The sequence below is a fragment of the Hemicordylus capensis genome, chromosome 6 (genome assembly GCF_027244095.1).
Source record: "Hemicordylus capensis ecotype Gifberg chromosome 6, rHemCap1.1.pri, whole genome shotgun sequence".
Taxonomy (NCBI): Eukaryota; Metazoa; Chordata; class Lepidosauria; order Squamata; family Cordylidae; genus Hemicordylus; species Hemicordylus capensis.
In genome coordinates, this window is record NC_069662.1 from 68563937 (window position 1) to 68581316 (window position 17380).

The 17380-nt window shown below is 45.2% G+C and overlaps 1 protein-coding gene across 7 annotated transcripts in view; it reads right to left on the minus strand.

Annotated features, from left to right (window-relative positions):
* Positions 1-17380, minus strand: part of EPB41L4B (erythrocyte membrane protein band 4.1 like 4B) — a 159265-nt gene that overhangs the window by 90648 nt on the left and 51237 nt on the right. For all 7 annotated transcript variants that reach the window (XM_053265909.1, XM_053265905.1, XM_053265906.1 and 4 more), the window contains 2 exons: positions 4176-4218; positions 1939-2017 (listed from right to left, as the gene is read on the minus strand). In XM_053265909.1, coding sequence (XP_053121884.1) covers positions 1939-2017; positions 4176-4218 — 122 coding nt within the window. The remainder of the gene's footprint in view (positions 1-1938; positions 2018-4175; positions 4219-17380) is intronic.

Consider the following 17380-nt stretch of genomic DNA (forward strand, 5'->3'; position numbering starts at 1 on the left):
TGGTGGATGGGAGAATGTTGCCGAGGCCCACAACGCATCCTCTGGAAAAGTCCTACCCGGCAAATATGCTTTGCCCCCTGATGAAATGCAGTCCTGCTCATCCATTGCCACCGATAGTTCTCTAGATGGGTGCACACGATCCGGAGCCAATCCCAACGATTTCCCAGTTAGAGGAGAGTCCAACTTAGGCTTCTTGGCCGAAGGGCCCTCCGAAGCAGAAACCGAGGCCTTCTTCTTCTTCTTCGAAATAGGGGGAAGATGTTGACCTGCCCGTAAATCATGGGGCAGCTTCTTCTTCTTCTCCTTGGGCTTCGATATCGAAGGTGTTGGAGGCGGATCTGGTGCCACGGATTGCGGCGGGGCACTCAATACCATTGAGAGAATGACGATGGGAGGCGTTGAGACCGGTATTGAGACTGGGTTTTCAGCTCCTACAGAAGCAGATTCAGAGTGGTCTGAATGAGCTGAAGAAGCCATTTTCATTGACTTCTTCAAAGATATAGCTTCCAAGCAACGGAGAGCCATGTCCCTCAGGCAAGAGTGAGAAGCCCTATTTTTGCAAGCCTGCTTCGTAAACTTATGGCAGTTAAGACAGGTCTAGAGTCTAGACAATGTGGGATTCTCCCAGGCATAAGAGACACTTGGTATGAGTATTGGGGGAAGGGATCTTAGATCCACAGTGTCCACACTTCTTGAAGTTTGTTGTGCCTGGCATAAACGATGAAGGCCGGCCAGCCACTGTACCCTGTCCCAGCCGGGATCGGGGCTCTGGAGAACGGAAAACCCGCAAACAAAACACTAAGAACAAAAAATGCAACTACACAAATAAGAAATAAAGAAGAAATAAAAGAAAGCAGGAAAAAAACAGCAAGGGGATACATGCTGATCCTACTCGATGCCGAGCTGCAGATTCCACGATGTAGACTGATGATGACAAACGACCGAGGGGATGAGGAGTGGCGCAGCCGCATATAGCGACGGGGGCCGGGGTTCCCACCCAAAGCAGGAAAATTGAGCTTGTTAGGTTCCGATGAGGTCTCTGCATAGGCACATAGCCCACTGGTGTAAAAGACAGAGACCATGTTGAAGAACCTAACCGCCCCCGCACCCATTGCCTCATTATATGCAGTTTTGCTATCTGCAGCTTTAGCTGAGAACGGAACCCCCGCGGATAATGAAGTCCACCTGTACTCTGTTCAATTCGGAGACCTACATTTTAAGAAGAACTGACAAACTAGAATAGGTTCAGAAGAGGGAAATAAAGATAGTGAGGGGGTCTGGGAACCAATTCCTATGAGGAATGGTTGAATTACCTGGGTATGTTTAGCCCAGAGGAGAAATAGGAGAGGAAAGGAGAGATTTGATAGCTGTCTCCAAATATCTGAAGGAGTGGAGGAAAGAGTGGAGTTGTTCCCTGTTGCTCCTGAGGGCAGGACTAGAACCAGCGAGTTGCAATTACAAGGTAGCAGATTTAGGCTAGACATTGGGAAGAATTTCCTAACTGTAAGAACTGTCTTACAGTGGAACAGTCTGCCTTGTGTAAGTAGTAGGCTCTCCTTCACTTGAGGTTTTCAAACAGAGGCTGGACAGCCATCTGTCAGGGATATTGTAAAATGTTTCCTGCACTGTGTAGGGTATTGAAGACCTCCAACGTCCCTTCAGACTCTATAAATTCTATGATTCTAACTTCTACACAGTTCCATACAAAATGTGCTTAAGCAGAAGCAAGCCCTTTTTAAAAATTACAATAGGGCTTACTAAGCAAACTTAGAACTTCAAACATCTTTCTCTTCTTTCTGTTTTCTATTGTAACGCCACAGTGTGCTGGTTTAAATGGCACGGAGAGAAGATTAAACCTTAGCCTCATGCACATAATCCAAAATATATTTCTATTTTCCAGTTAAGATGTCAGAGTTGCAACTCAAAATTACTTCCTACCTTGTGAATTCTTCATGGAGATTATTTGGTTCTGATGAATAGTATTTGACTCGAAAATGCAAGGAATATGGTGACCCAGCTATAAAGAAGAAAATATTTGAGAAAGTTAAAACAAGGAAGCATGCAGTAACAGAGACACATAACAGAAACACCTACATTACAATGTGGTAGGGCATCTTTTGAGGGGCCTGAACATTTGCTGATGCCATAAAAGCAGAGCAGTAATGCTGTTACAGATAGAGCAGCAAAAGGTCTGAGTCGGGGATGCTGAAGGAAGAGAGTGGAATAGGTTGTGGACTGAGGAACATGAGGCTGAGAGCTAAAACTAGACAGCCAAATTTGCTTAATCATGTGTGTGGGGCATGTTCATGTCTGAAGCAGGGTGAGGGATTGAGTTTACTATCAATAGGGAAAAGCAAGTGAGATGAGCAGAACCCACCCTCATCTTAACTTTCCATGGTCAGTTGCCTGAATTGATCTCAATTTCTTTTTTCTCCCCCACCACTGCTCAGATCTGACACTTGGTCGGTTGCATCATCACATCAAGTTTAATTCTGAGGGAAGGGTAAGAGTAGAGGTGGGTGAGAGTTTTAGAAAAGGCCACAAAGATGTTAAAGGAAAGGACAACATTTAAGGCAGAATGAACAGAGAAAGCAGGAAGGAAAGAGTAGAGGAGCATGTGGAGTATAGAAATAAGGGCAACAGGACAAAGCTTGCAACAGGAATCTGATATGCATGTGTGCATGTGAAAGAGATCACAATCTGCTTGCCGTAGACAAGTAGTATCTTTTTAAAAGGTCTTCATGATAAATTAGTATGTAGTCAATATTTTAAAGAACATTCCTAAAGTTGCTTACATGAGCATATAGTTATATAGCATACTGTATTTACATGACTTTAGCAGTATACATCCACTCCACACAATTAAGTATCAATTATAGCAAAAAGAAATAGAGAGTACCTTAAAAACTCAGGGAAGTAGGCATTTAGAGCACCAGTGAACAGAAGGTAAAACTATTTATTTATTTATCATATATATCTACTGCTTGATATGTGTATCTCTAGGTGATGTACACCATTTAAAGCAACAAATATAAACAGAGTAAAAACAATTAACACAATTTCACAGGATAAAAAAGTGATAACAAGTTCATGATATAAAAGCAATTAAACAGTTTAGAATTAATTTCGGTTAAAAGACGAGAGAACAGGTGTGTCTTGAGAGTCTTCCTAAAAGCAAATTGTTTACCTGTGGAACAGAAAATGAATCGCTGGACAATTTCTAGTAGATTACTTCGCCCAGGGATTCTTGTAAAGACAGGTGGACCTTGGCCTGATTCAGCAAAGTAACTTAGTATATGCTTAAGCAAAAGTGCACACTTAATTTGAACACAGACTAGTTAAAATCTTTACAGTTTACTGTTAACAGATCCTGGAGTTACAAACTCCTGGTGTGTTAAAATCAAACCACACTGGTGGACTATTAGTTTTCTACATTTTTTTAAATATACCACACAAAACTGAAGTCAGCTCAGCTCTGATCATAGTATCGCTTTATTTTTAAAATCTGTTTTGAAATGTGTACATTTATTTTTTAGTACTTCTATCCTGCTCTTTGTTGGAAACTTCAATGGAGGTGGTAAGCTTAAAAACCCAATATGGGGCTTTGGGGAGTCAAGGTAATGATCAGATCAACATCTGCTTCCCTTTGCCAGTGTTATGGCATGCGCTCACAGAACACAAGACTAGGAATGTGCATGAACTGGCAGATGGACGGTTTGGCGGCGGGGTTACATTTAAGGAGCAGGGAGGGTGTTCTCAACACACACGCACCACTGCTGCATTTCCCCCATCGGAGCTGTGCCCAAAATTGCTGGCGTAGAGCAGCAGAGTACCTTCTTGCCACCCCACATCAGCAGAAAACGAATGCTGAACCAGTTCATGCACATCCCTATGCAACACTGGACCTTTGGTTACATAGCATATTCCTAATCAGATCAGAGACTTTAAAAGAAAAAGCACTAAAGGCAATATGATCAAGAGAGAAAGAAAAGTGTATTGTTCCATTACACACACATGCACACTCACTCGGCCGTGCGCACATACACACATCAAACACACAACATACCTTGCTTTAATTATCTCTATAAAGCATAGAAGATAGCGGGGCTGAATCTGTGGTTTAAAAAATATGAAATATTTAGCAAACAATAAAGATTCAGTCTTGTCATACTTACTTTTTAGTTGCTTCCTAATGGGTTTCGAATGGTCCAACCAATGCTAGGAAGAGAAAACGCTTGTTTAAAAAAAAAAAAAGAGGCAAGATTTTGCTAAACACTAGTTTAGAAAGAAACAGCTGAACAGAAGATTGGTCCTAAGAGTAGATCACACTCTTTATTTCACTAGCTAATGATGATTCAAATCCTGAAACAAAGTTCAATTGCTTTTATGGTTACTTATCTTAAATATTTATATTTAAAATTTCAATTTCAATTCAACAGATATAGCTTTAGGGTGGCTAACAATTTAATAAGTAAAATGAAAACAATTCAGTACAATGGCTTGGGTCATGCAATAGCATGAAGAGAAGCTACTTCAGTTTGCATAAGGAGGAGTGGGGTGGGGGTGGGTCCTCATCCTACAGTCAATTGCACAACATCAAATGTTGCTGGACAAAGGTGCTCTATAAGATGTGAAGGTTCAAGGTCAAGGCTGTACATTCACACGGGATGCTTCTTCAAGCCCAGCATGACAGGCCCCCTTCTGGGGCATCCTGAAGACTAATGAAATGTTTGCATAATGAGGAGCCAGCATGATGTAGTGGTTGGAGTGCTGGACTAGGACTGGGGAGACCCGAGTTCAAATCCCCATTCAGCCATGAAACTAGCTGGGTGACTCTGGGCCAGTCACTTCTCTCTCAGCCTAACCTACTTCACAGGGTTTTTGTGAGGAGAAACTTAAGTATGTAGTACACCGCTCTGGGCTCCTTGGAGGAAGAGTGGGATATAAAATGTAAATAACAACAACAAAGTTGCACAAGCAAAAGACCATACAGTTGCATTACAAATGTGGATTTGTGGAATTGCACTCTTGCAATATAGTGCTGTAGTGCAAAGGTTTCTAACACAAATGAGGCATGCTTGTGGTAGTGCAACACTAGTCTGGAACACAAACTTCAGGTCTAGCATAAGTAGCTAGCACTACACTTTATGCTAGCACAAAATACTTCTGCAAGCAGGATGTCAGCCTCTCTCAGTTAGTCCATAACTATAAAACATACAGAGATAAGTAGAAATAATTCACCTATTTGTAGCCTAAGTACCACTGCATTTCTTCTAGGTGATACACACTAAAGTGTGAGTGTTTTAATTTCTCTCCCAGAAACCTGAGCATTGAAAATATTACTATAATTGAACCAAACGACTTCTCTATTTAGAAAACCTGGCATGTTGTTTTTGGAAGTGACAATCCCAGATGTAGTAAGATTACCCTTTATGCACCAATTCTACCAAGGTGCTAGAACAATTAGTTTAGCTCCAAGTCACCTACAAACGTCTTGACAGGTTTTGTTAGGTGCAGAGAGAAAGAGAAATATTCAAGTGATTTTTAAGTGTCTCCAGGTGGTTTCCCAGATGGGGGGCTTTACTGTGGGAAGAAGTGGTATATGTTAGGACGAGCTAGGACAAAAGCACATATAAGCATGTACAAGCATAATAAGTATAATTCAGAATAAATCTGAGCTACTCACATTGCTGCTTTTTATTGTGGTTGATTATGTTTTGTTGAGCCACCTAATGGCACAGTGGGGAAGTAACGTGCCTAGGCAGTAAAAGGTTGCTGGTTCTCATCCCCGCCCGTATATTTCCCAGACTATGGGAAATGCCTATATCGGACAGCAGCGATATAGGAAGCTGCTGAAAGGCATCATCTCATACTGTGCGGGAGATGGCAATGGTAAACACTTCCTGTAAGAAAACCACATGGCTCTGTGGTTGCCAGGAGGCGACACCGGCTTGACAGCACAACTTTACGTTTTGTTACAGTTTATTCCAACCTTGGTTTGTTCACACAGCAGGCTTCTCCTCACCTATCCATTTCTGGCCAATATGGTTGCAGTAGAGGGGTTGCCTCTATTGGTGCATTCAGCTGCACCCAGGTAAGCAAGGAGTGAATGTGTGCACATGCATGTTTTCCAGCTATTGTTTGGAATTTTAATTATTTTTTTTTTACCCCCCACCCTCCCAGTACTCTTGAGCAAGAGTATCTGCATGGGAGCACAATCCAATAAGTCAGAACTCCATTTCAGAATTTCTACCCACCACCATGAGGTGGCAGACATTTGTGCCTCCCCCAGGTATGGTAGAGATGGTGGGGTTGGGATCCTTTAGAAGCTGTCACTGCACTGGAATGGGGAAAGCTGGATGGCTGCAATGTATGTCAGTGAGTGGGAAGTGCTGCTGGGGAGCCTGGGCATGCAAGTGGGCAGTTGGGAAGCGCAGGGATGTAGTTCCTCTTAGAAGATCTCTCCGATGTGCACAGCCCTAACCTCTACCCCTAGAGTTGTCAGATGAAAGGGGAGCACACCTCACAGTTTATAGGATTCTCAAACCAAGCATTCTTCACTGCTCATATGATTAGACTGGGGCACTGCATCCATTGCTAAAACTCTGCTGCCATTTCTCCAGGAGTTCACAAGCCAAAATCTGTCCAAGGGGAAGATATGAGGTCTTTGTGACATTGTAAGAACACAAGAACAGCCCTGCTGGATCAGGCCGAAGGCCTATCTAGTCCAGCATCCTGTTTCAGAGTGGCCCACCAGATGCCTCTGAGAAGCCCACAGGTGAGAGGTGAGGGCATGTCCTTTCTCTTGCTCTTGGTCCCCTGCAACTGGTAGCTAGAGGCCTCTGAGGCTGGAGTTGGCCTACGGCCACCAACTATTAGCTATTGATAGACACGTCCTCCATGAATTTGTCCAAGCTAGTTTTAAAGTCATCCAAGCCACCACATCCCACGGCAAAAGATTCCATAGATTAATTATGTACTGTGTGGGAAAATACTTCCTTTTTCCAGTCCTAAATTTCCTAGTCTTCAGTTGACCAGCATTTAAAGCCCTTCAAGACCCTATTAGGTCCAGCGCATTTGAAGGGGCAAAACCCTGCCAACATCTTTTAACAGGGGGAAGTTTTTGTCCAATCAAACTCAGCCTTGGGAAGCAGCAAGATGGCTTGCTGCCTTTTGACCATTTTGATTCAATGTAATGTCAACAGAAGCCTTCTCTAGGCCTTTCTCTGTTGAAGGGAGATAACTCAAAATGTGCTTGATAGAGACAAGTGTTATCTAGTTTTAACTGTAAATCTAATTTGCTTTTAACTGGTTTTTGATTTTAATTGTTAATTGATTTTAATTGTTTTTTATTTTAATGTAAACCACCCTGAGCCACCTTTGGAGGGGTGGTATATCAATCAATCAATCAAATAAATAAAAAGTGCATTTGTGGACCCCTGCCTTCTTCAAGGTTCTGTCCATGTGATATGATAGAGAAAAGAAGCTCCCCAGGTATGTGAGGATGGAAGGGTTTACAACATCCTTACAAAGACCAGAATCTATTGCAGTAGCTAAGTATCTCCTTACACACCTTCCAGAGAATTACTCCAGCAATGAAAGGTGTACACAACCATCATTTGCTCACAACAGACTGATCACTATATAGTCACTCTGCTGGTGCCTGCCTAACATCATGTAGACCACAGTTTCTCAACCACTGGTCCCTGGACCGCTGCCGGTCCCCGAAGGGTTGAATGCCGGTCCCTGACTGGGAGTCACCCCCCCCCAAACAACTGCAATCAAGGCACCCACTCCCTCAATTTTTCACATGGCACAGAAGAGGGAGAGGAGGAGTATCATGGAAGCACGGAACCCTGCTTCCGCCTTGCCTCCATGTGCTGCTGAGATCTTCCTACAGCTATCTTTATCTTTACAACTTCAAACTGTATGCGGCGTGGGGGCATCGAGGAAAAGGTATGGCAGTGGGCACCACTTCAAGGGCTGCTAGTTCTTGCATGCTCATTATTTGCAGCCCAAGGTTGATTGATTGAAACCCAGCTGCTGTTTCCCTCTTGCATCGGTGGGGTGTTGTGGTCCCTCGGCCCCCTGTAACCACCTGGTCCACACCACCGGTGGAAGACAGCGGTCCCCTTTGTGACCTCGCCAGGGGGTGGAACCTCTGGCTGGGATCATGCCGTGGTGAGGGCTAAGCGGTGGAGGGAGGGAGGAGGGCCACCTTGGCTTGGGCTTTACAGAAAGGGAGTGCAAGTGGACCTTCCTCAGGGAAGGGGAGCAAGCACACATACCAAGGAGGGCTAAGTGGCGGAGAGAGGCGGCATGCTGCGGGAGAGAGGCAAGAGACCATTTTGTGCATTCGTGCAAAAGGATCATTGGATGAATGGCACTGGAATGAAGTGATCCTGGGGATTTGATGCCCAGCACGGTTCGTGTCCGATCCCAATCGATTAAAAACCAGCTGCCTGTTGCTGCCAAGGCACCTTGAGAGGGAACGCCATTTCCCTCTTGCATTGGTGGGGTGTTGTGGTCCTTCGGCCCCCTATAACCCTCTGGTCTGCACTGCCGGTGGAAGACGGCAGTCCCTTTTATGACCTCGCCGGGCGGGGGGGGGGACAACCTCTGGCCGGGATCATGCCGTGGTGAGGGCTAAGCAGTGGAGGGAGGGAGGAGGGCTGTCTTGGCTTGCCTCGCAGCCATGCACGGGCAGCATGTGGGACCACGTGAGCTGTGTGGCCCCAAAGGCAGGCTGCTGTGATTGGCGCATGCAGGGGAGTTGGGAGGGGGCACAGAAGCGTGTGCTGTGAGAGAGAATGGGGGAACACCTGCTACACTCTGGTGTGCAAGTACAGCGGCAGCAGCTCTTGGACCCCGGCGACCTTCCGAGCGCGGTCCGGTGCACCATTGCCTCGACCACCCAGCCTCATCTCCCCAGCGAGGAAGACGAGCCATCCACCACTACAACGCCCTGCGCCCTCCGCCATCTCAGAATTGCCCCCTTCCCTTTAACACCAGGTCCCCACCGCTCTTCTTCACGTTTTCTTTCACAATTTTTTAAAAAAGCCATTCCCAGCGCCTGCCACGTAACTGTTTTTAAGGAGTTTTGGAGGAGCTGCATGGGTTTCATTAGGTCCGCCTCACAAAGTGCACAGTTAAGAGCAGGATCCAGATCAAGCCAGGTATCATGACCAAGCAGCATTGACACAAATGAGAGATGACTAAATTAATTTCAGTGGGTGGTCCTGACTAACGTGGTCTGGAGCCGGCCCTGCGACTACACAACTCCAGCTAAAACTCCACCTCCATCAAGAGAGGGTAGGGTTAAACTGTAGACTTTGGGCTCTACTGACAACTTGCCCAGCTCTCCTCTCACCTCCTTTTTTGCTTTGCTTGACATCCAGCCTGATGAAGAGTTTTGGGGAATTCAAAAGCTTGCTTGTATGTTGGTTTCGCAGTTTTTGAATTTTTCTAATGGCCCAACATCCCCTCTCCATTGAGTAATCACAAGCACCCCACTCCCACCCCGCACATACTGAAGACATACTTGAGACATATTTGTTCACCCAGGCTTTTAGATTCAGGGGTTCTCAACCTTGGGTCCCCAGATGTTGGTGGACTCCAACTCCCATAATCCCCAGCCATAATGGCCAAATGCCATTGTGGTTGGGGGTTATGGGAGTTTAAGTCCACCAACACCTGGGGACCCAAGGTTGAGAACCCCTAATATTCCATGCTTGCAAAAGATTCAAAATTTAATGATTTTAATGCTTATATTATTTTAATTGTAAACTGCCCAGAAATACAAGTTTTGGGCAGTATAGAAGTCTGTTAAATAGATAGATAGATAGATAGATAGATAGATAAACTTAAACTTGAAACCCCTTTACTAACTGCTGGTCTGGGAAACTGCGCATGAAGAATGAAGCGGTCCTTGAAACTCTGCACGAGGAATTTAGCGGTCCTTGACTCCAAGAAGGTTGAGAAACACTGATGTAGACGGCAATAAACAGTGTCTCATTTGTAGTCCTATCCATTCCCAGCACAGTGTCATTCCAGTGGCTGTTGCTGGTGTCTATCCTATGTACTTTAGGGATGTGAGTTTCGTTTCGGATACAAAACGTTTTGCGTACAAAACAGGCCGTTTCGGCTGTTTTGTAGCCAAAACAAAACACCCAATGTTCAAAACAGAAAATTTTGTAGCCAAAACAAAACGTCCCTGTTTCGGATACAAAATGTTTTGTTGTTTCTTTTTTTTTACAGATTCAATTTTTATTGATTTTAACAATAGCAATATTATCATTCATTAAAAATACACACACACACAAAAAGGGGGTGGACTTCCCGCTCACATTTCTTCGTGAATCAACAACTATAAAATTTACCCTTGCTATAATAATAGTTCAAAACATAAGTTCAAACCCTTACAAACATAAAATGTTTTGTTGTTTCAGCTGTTTTGGAACTCCATTTTGCAATCGCAAAAAGTCTTTCTCCTTCAGTCTCCATTTTGAGTTTTGACATCTGTTTGAATTTCCAGCCCACAGACTGGCCTGCGAAAGCATGGGCTGATCTGCTGGCAATTGCCTCCTTGTTCCTTTTAAGCAAATTTAAGGGTAAATTTTACCCTCATTGCCCAGTGGGGCAGTGTGCATTTCATTGTTGTTGTTTCACACTGTTGTGTATAGATCAATTGCATTTTGGGTGGGAGGGATGTGGATGTGTATGACCTTTGGAAATCTGCCTGATTTTTTCCAAAGCTCTGCTGTTGTTAATGTGTGATGTTGATGTTATTTGGGGTGGATTTGGGGCAGAAAGGGGGCTTTGGGGGCAGAAGAGTGGTTCAGGTGGTAGTGCCCCATTGGGCGCCTGCTGCCACCCAGATTCCAAAGGAATTGAGAAAAGGGCTGATTTTTAAAGAATTTCTGAAGTTGACATGTCTTTGGAGCAGATTTGGGGCAGAAAGGAGGCCTGAGGGGCAAAACAGTGGGTTGGGTGGAGTGCCGCAAGGGGTGCCTGTCACTTGCCCTATTCCAAAGGAATAGGGCAAAGGGCTGATTTCTTAGGAATTGTTGAAGTTTACGCTTTTTTAAGGTCCCCCCCCAGGGAATAAAGGAGGTTTCAGAAGACCCATAACTCCACCTGGGGGGCACTAGGGTAGCCGGGAGCGAGTGATGGTGTAGTGCACACAGGGTGCTAACCCATGGGGTGCTGGATATTGTTTCTGAGGTGTTCTGAGTATAGATTCTCTGGTAGCATATGAGATTTTCAGTGACAAACCATGAATCCACTCTCATATGCTACCAGAGAATCTGAATCTACACTCAAAACATCTCAGAAACAACAGAACCCAGTACTCCATGGGTTAGCAACCCATGGGGGTGGTTGGCACCATATGTGCTCTACACCAGTGTTTCTCAACCTTCTTGGAGTCAAGGACCGCTAAATTCCTCGTGCAGAGTTTCAAGGACCGCTTCATTCTTCATGCGCAGTTTCCCAGACCAGCAGTTAGTAAAGGGGTTTCAAGTTTAAGTTTATCTATCTATCTATCTATCTATCTATCTATTTAACAGACTTCTATACTGCCCAAAACTTGTATTTCTGGGCAGTTTACAATTAAAATAATATAAGCATTAAAATCATTAAATTTTGAATCTTTTGCAAGCATGGAATATTAGGGGTTCTCAACCTTGGGTCCCCAGGTGTTGGTGGACTTAAACTCCCATAACCCCCAACCACAATGGCATTTGGCCATTATGGCTGGGGATTATGGGAGTTGGAGTCCACCAACATCTGGGGACCCAAGGTTGAGAACCCCTGAATCTAAAAGCCTGGGTGAACAAATATGTCTCAAGTATGTCTTCAGTATGTGCGGGGTGGGAGTGGGGTGCTTGTGATTACTCAATGGAGAGGGGATGTTGGGCCATTAGAAAAATTCAAAAACTGCGAAACCAACATACAAGCAAGCTTTTGAATTCCCCAAAACTCTTCATCAGGCTGGATGTCAAGCAAAGCAAAAAAGGAGGTGAGAGGAGAGCTGGGCAAGTTGTCAGTAGAGCCCAAAGTCTACAGTTTAACCCTACCCTCTCTTGATGGAGGTGGAGTTTTAGCTGGAGTTGTGTAGTCGCAGGGCCGGCTCCAGACCACGTTAGTCAGGACCACCCACTGAAATTAATTTAGTCATCTCTCATTTGTGTCAATGCTGCTTGGTCATGATACCTGGCTTGATCTGGATCCTGCTCTTAACTGTGCACTTTGTGAGGCGGACCTAATGAAACCCATGCAGCTCCTCCAAAACTCCTTAAAAACAGTTACGTGGCAGGCGCTGGGAATGGCTTTTTTAAAAAATTGTGAAAGAAAACGTGAAGAAGAGCGGTGGGGACCTGGTGTTAAAGGGAAGGGGGCAATTCTGAGATGGCGGAGGGCGCAGGGCGTTGTAGTGGTGGATGGCTCGTCTTCCTCGCTGGGGAGATGAGGCTGGGTGGTCGAGGCAATGGTGCACCGGACCGCGCTCGGAAGGTCGCCGGGGTCCAAGAGCTGCTGCCGCTGTACTTGCACACCAGAGTGTAGCAGGTGTTCCCCCATTCTCTCTCACAGCACACGCTTCTGTGCCCCCTCCCAACTCCCCTGCATGCGCCAATCACAGCAGCCTGCCTTTGGGGCCACACAGCTCACGTGGTCCCACATGCTGCCCGTGCATGGCTGCGAGGCAAGCCAAGACAGCCCTCCTCCCTCCCTCCACTGCTTAGCCCTCACCACGGCATGATCCCGGCCAGAGGTTGTCCCCCCCCCGCCCGGCGAGGTCATAAAAGGGACTGCCGTCTTCCACCGGCAGTGCAGACCAGAGGGTTATAGGGGGCCGAAGGACCACAACACCCCACCAATGCAAGAGGGAAATGGCGTTCCCTCTCAAGGTGCCTTGGCAGCAACAGGCAGCTGGTTTTTAATCGGTTGGGATCGGACACGAACCGTGCTGGGCATCAAATCCCCAGGATCACTTCATTCCAGTGCCATTCATCCAATGATCCTTTTGCACGAATGCACAAAATGGTCTCTTGCCTCTCTCCCGCAGCATGCCGCCTCTCTCCGCCACTTAGCCCTCCTTGGTATGTGTGCTTGCTCCCCTTCCCTGAGGAAGGTCCACTTGCACTCCCTTTCTGTAAAGCCCAAGCCAAGGTGGCCCTCCTCCCTCCCTCCACCGCTTAGCCCTCACCACGGCATGATCCCAGCCAGAGGTTCCACCCCCTGGCGAGGTCACAAAGGGGACCGCTGTCTTCCACCGGTGGTGTGGACCAGGTGGTTACAGGGGGCCGAGGGACCACAACACCCCACCGATGCAAGAGGGAAACAGCAGCTGGGTTTCAATCAATCAACCTTGGGCTGCAAATAATGAGCATGCAAGAACTAGCAGCCCTTGAAGTGGTGCCCACTGCCATACCTTTTCCTCGATGCCCCCACGCCGCATACAGTTTGAAGTTGTAAAGATAAAGATAGCTGTAGGAAGATCTCAGCAGCACATGGAGGCAAGGCGGAAGCAGGGTTCCGTGCTTCCATGATACTCCTCCTCTCCCTCTTCTGTGCCATGTGAAAAATTGAGGGAGTGGGTGCCTTGATTGCAGTTGTTTGGGGGGGGGTGACTCCCAGTCAGGGACCGGCATTCAACCCTTCGGGGACCGGCAGCGGTCCAGGGACCAGTGGTTGAGAAACTGTGCTCTACACCACCACTTGCTCTGGGCCGCCCTGGTGCCCCCCAAGTGCAGTTATGGGGCAGGAATTATGGAGGTCCATCATTCCCTATGGGGAAGAACTTTACAGACGCGCAAACTCCATTACATCTTTAAAAATCAGCCCTCTGCCTAATTCCTTTGAAATAATTCTGGCAGCTTCCTTGCCCCCACTGGGCACTACCACCCACCCTACTCTGCTTTGGGCCACCCCTTTCCCCCCCAACATGAAGCTATACTTTTGCTGAAACCTCCATTCTTCCCTATGGGAAAAATCCTATACTTCAAAAATTCACCAAAAATCAGCCCTTTGCCCAGTTCATCTGAAATATGGGTGGTAGTTTCCACCCATTGGGCACTGCCACCTCCACCCACTAGTTTTCCCCCCGGGGCCATTTTTCAAAATCCAAAACGTTTCAGATTCGGATTTTGCAATTTCGAACAAAGAACAAAATTGGTGTGTTTCGGATTGGCTGATTTCGAACAAAGAACAAAACGGGGGTGTTTCGAATTCGGGCCAAAAACAAAACAGAAAAACAAACAAAACACACAACCCTGATGTACTTTTACAGGGAGTCATTTTATTTATTTATATCTATGTAAACAGCTTTGGAAACTTTTGTTGAAAAGCAGTATATAAATATTCATCATATTCGTATGCCCCTAGGCTTCTGGCATTGTCACAAAAATGAATAGAGCATTTTACAAAAACAGGCAATGTGCCCTACTAACTCCTCCTAGGGGGACTCCTTTGGAAGAGCTTCGAAAGCATCACAAGCAACTGTGAGAACCAGTGTCAGCAGAGTGGCTCCTGGTGGTGTCTTGGCGACAAACCCACTTAGAGAGTCTGACTCAAATGAGGTTAAGGGAGGGAGTGCTCCTTTTACCCTATTTATCCAATTGTGTGCCAGCACTGGGTGCTTTCAGCTGGTACTAAAGTACTGATGGGTGCCTGCCCATTGCTGGAGAGGATATCTATCATGCACCGTGCTCTCAAGCGGTGCACTGTGGGATATCTGGGGGCTGAAACAACATGTTCCAGCCCCCTCTGCCCTGCTCCATGCTTCACGGAGCAGGGCTGCTCATGTGGGAGCATGGAGCATGCTCCTACCACCAATCCTTTGGTCGTCTGCAGGGAAGGTAAAGAGCATCCCCCCAGCCCCACAACCCACTCTTGGAGATCATGAGAATCGCCCTATTAATTATCAAATCTGCAGGCAAAAACTAAGCGGCATTCTTTCTTAAAGGCATTATCAGAAAAGGCTCTGAAACAGCTCCAGGAGTTTTCATATCTTAAACCTTTCACATACAGTTTATTATTTAAGATCTAGCCCTTGGTCAGAGGTATTAGAAGCTCTTATTCACCTGATGGCACTTTGTTAACTAGTTGAACAAGGAAATGAATTTTGCTTAGCCCATTTAACACAAGACAGACATTGACCCTACAAACATCACCTCTAAACTGCCTGAGCGGAAGGAGAGATTAGAGAATAACCACCTTAACTCAACTATTACCATTATCCTCCCACAAGTGCAGAATGTATACCAACAAGAAAGAAAGGTACCACCAGGTCCAGCACAACTAACAAGTAGAGTCAAGGAAGCTATAAAAGGCAAGAAGACTTTTTTTCAGAAAATGAAAGTCCTGCCCAAATGAACAGAAATGAAGAGAATGGGTTTGCCAACAAACTTTGGCAAAATTAATGCAAGGAGACAATAAGGAAGTGAAAAAAAGTTTGAGAAACATATGGCTAAAATAATCAAGGGGAATAATAAAAACCTCTTTAAGTACATCAGAAGCAGGAAACCTGCCAAGGAGGCGGTTGGACCACTGAATGACAAGAGAGTAAAAGGGATGCTTAAGGAGGATAAGGAGATTGCAAGGAAAATAAATGAGTCCTTTGCATCTGTGAAGGAATGAGGCCTGTACCTCCTCTTTTTATCTGTAAGATTTCTGTATTGCAATTGCTTAGTTTACTACCTATGTTAAAGATATCTTAAAGAGCGCCTTCTTTTACATGATCCCCACCGCACGTTAAGGTCATCTGGGGAGGTCCGTCTCCAGTTACCACCGGTTCGTCTGGTGGCGACTCAGAAGCGGGCCTTCTCTGTGGCTGCTCCTGGACTGTGGAATGCACTCCCGGCAGAAATTCGTAATCTTAATTCTTTGCTGTCTTTCAAGAGAGCCCTTAAAACCCTTCTGTTTGGACTGGCCTTTCAGGGTTTTTAATTTAGTTTTAACTGTTTTAATCTTAACCCGGTTTTCAGGGTTTTAATTGTTTTGATAGTTTAATTGTTTTTTAAGATGTTTTTTAAATTTGATGTTTATATTTGCATTTCTATTTTAATTGTTTTTAATGATTTCTGTTTTTTAATTGTAAACCGCCCTGAGCCAGCTTAGAAGGGCGGTATAAAAATCGAATAAATAAATAAATAAATAATAAACTGTGCAGGGGTCAAAAGTTCACAGCTCCTGTTCTACAATTGGCTTTGGAGTACTGGTTTAATTTTGGAATGAAGAGAGGATTTAATTTGACTGGATATGTTTTAAAATAATGGAGGGAACTTCAGTTGTTTTGATTGGTTTGTTTAAAAAACGGAGGGAAAAAGTAGAATATAAGGAGGCTGCCTAAAGCAGAGTGTTAGTACAAGTTAGAGAGCTGGAGAAAGTTCACGTGAAGGAGTCCAAGAAATGCAAGTTGCTGTCACAGTTAGAGAGAGTCATTGCTGTTGCTGAAAAGAGAACTGAGGAATCACTGGAAGAGTTGTGACTCTCTGAAGGACTTAATCACTCCTAAAGCAGCTGAAGAAACAGTATGGGATTGAACTCCCAGAACTGGGAAGGGGGAGCGGGACCCGAGGCTGAGCAAGAGAAAAGCCAGGCTTGCTGCAGAAGTTGACTAGCAGTGATTACAAGAGGACTCTTGGTAAGGACTCTGAGTTAGGGTCCAGTAGTAGTGTAGGATAGATTGGATGCATTTTTCTCACATTTTATTTATTCCTTGTGCACATATGGTTGCTGTTTTGTACTAAAAATTTCCAAAAGAACTAAAGCTTTCTTGTTAAAAGTTAAACATTTGTAGATGCTATCTGTTTCCCCACCCCATGCTTAGAAGCCTTTCCACCCTACCTAACTTTGAATGAGACAGAGGTCTGGAAGGTGGTGTCAGAAGTATAGACACAGCCAGAAAAATACAAAAGTCTACTTGATGGCAGCAGTGAAGCTTAAGATCAAGGGACTGGTTGTGACTAGACTGTGACAAGTGGTAGCAGAACAGTGGGATTTGTGACAGCATCTATGTTCATGGCAGAGGATGCAGAGCATATACTCGTGTCTGAATTGAGCTTCTCAGGGAGTGAGGCTGAAGAACTGAATCAAGAAGAAGTGACAAGAGATGATGTTCTAAGCTATCTTTAAAAAATAAAAAATAAGTAATCACCAGGGACAGATGGCATCCACCCAAGAGTTCTTAAAGAACTCAAATGTGAAATATGTAACTTTCCCCAAACAATCAGGCTCTATGTCAAGAGTCTGGAAAGTAGCCAGTGTAACACCAATTATAAGATCAGTGTCTCTTCAGAGATCTAGAATTATGCCTTCTACTAAGAAATAGAGCAAACTTAGCGGTGAAGGAATTAGGGGGCAGGTTCATTCAAGAATT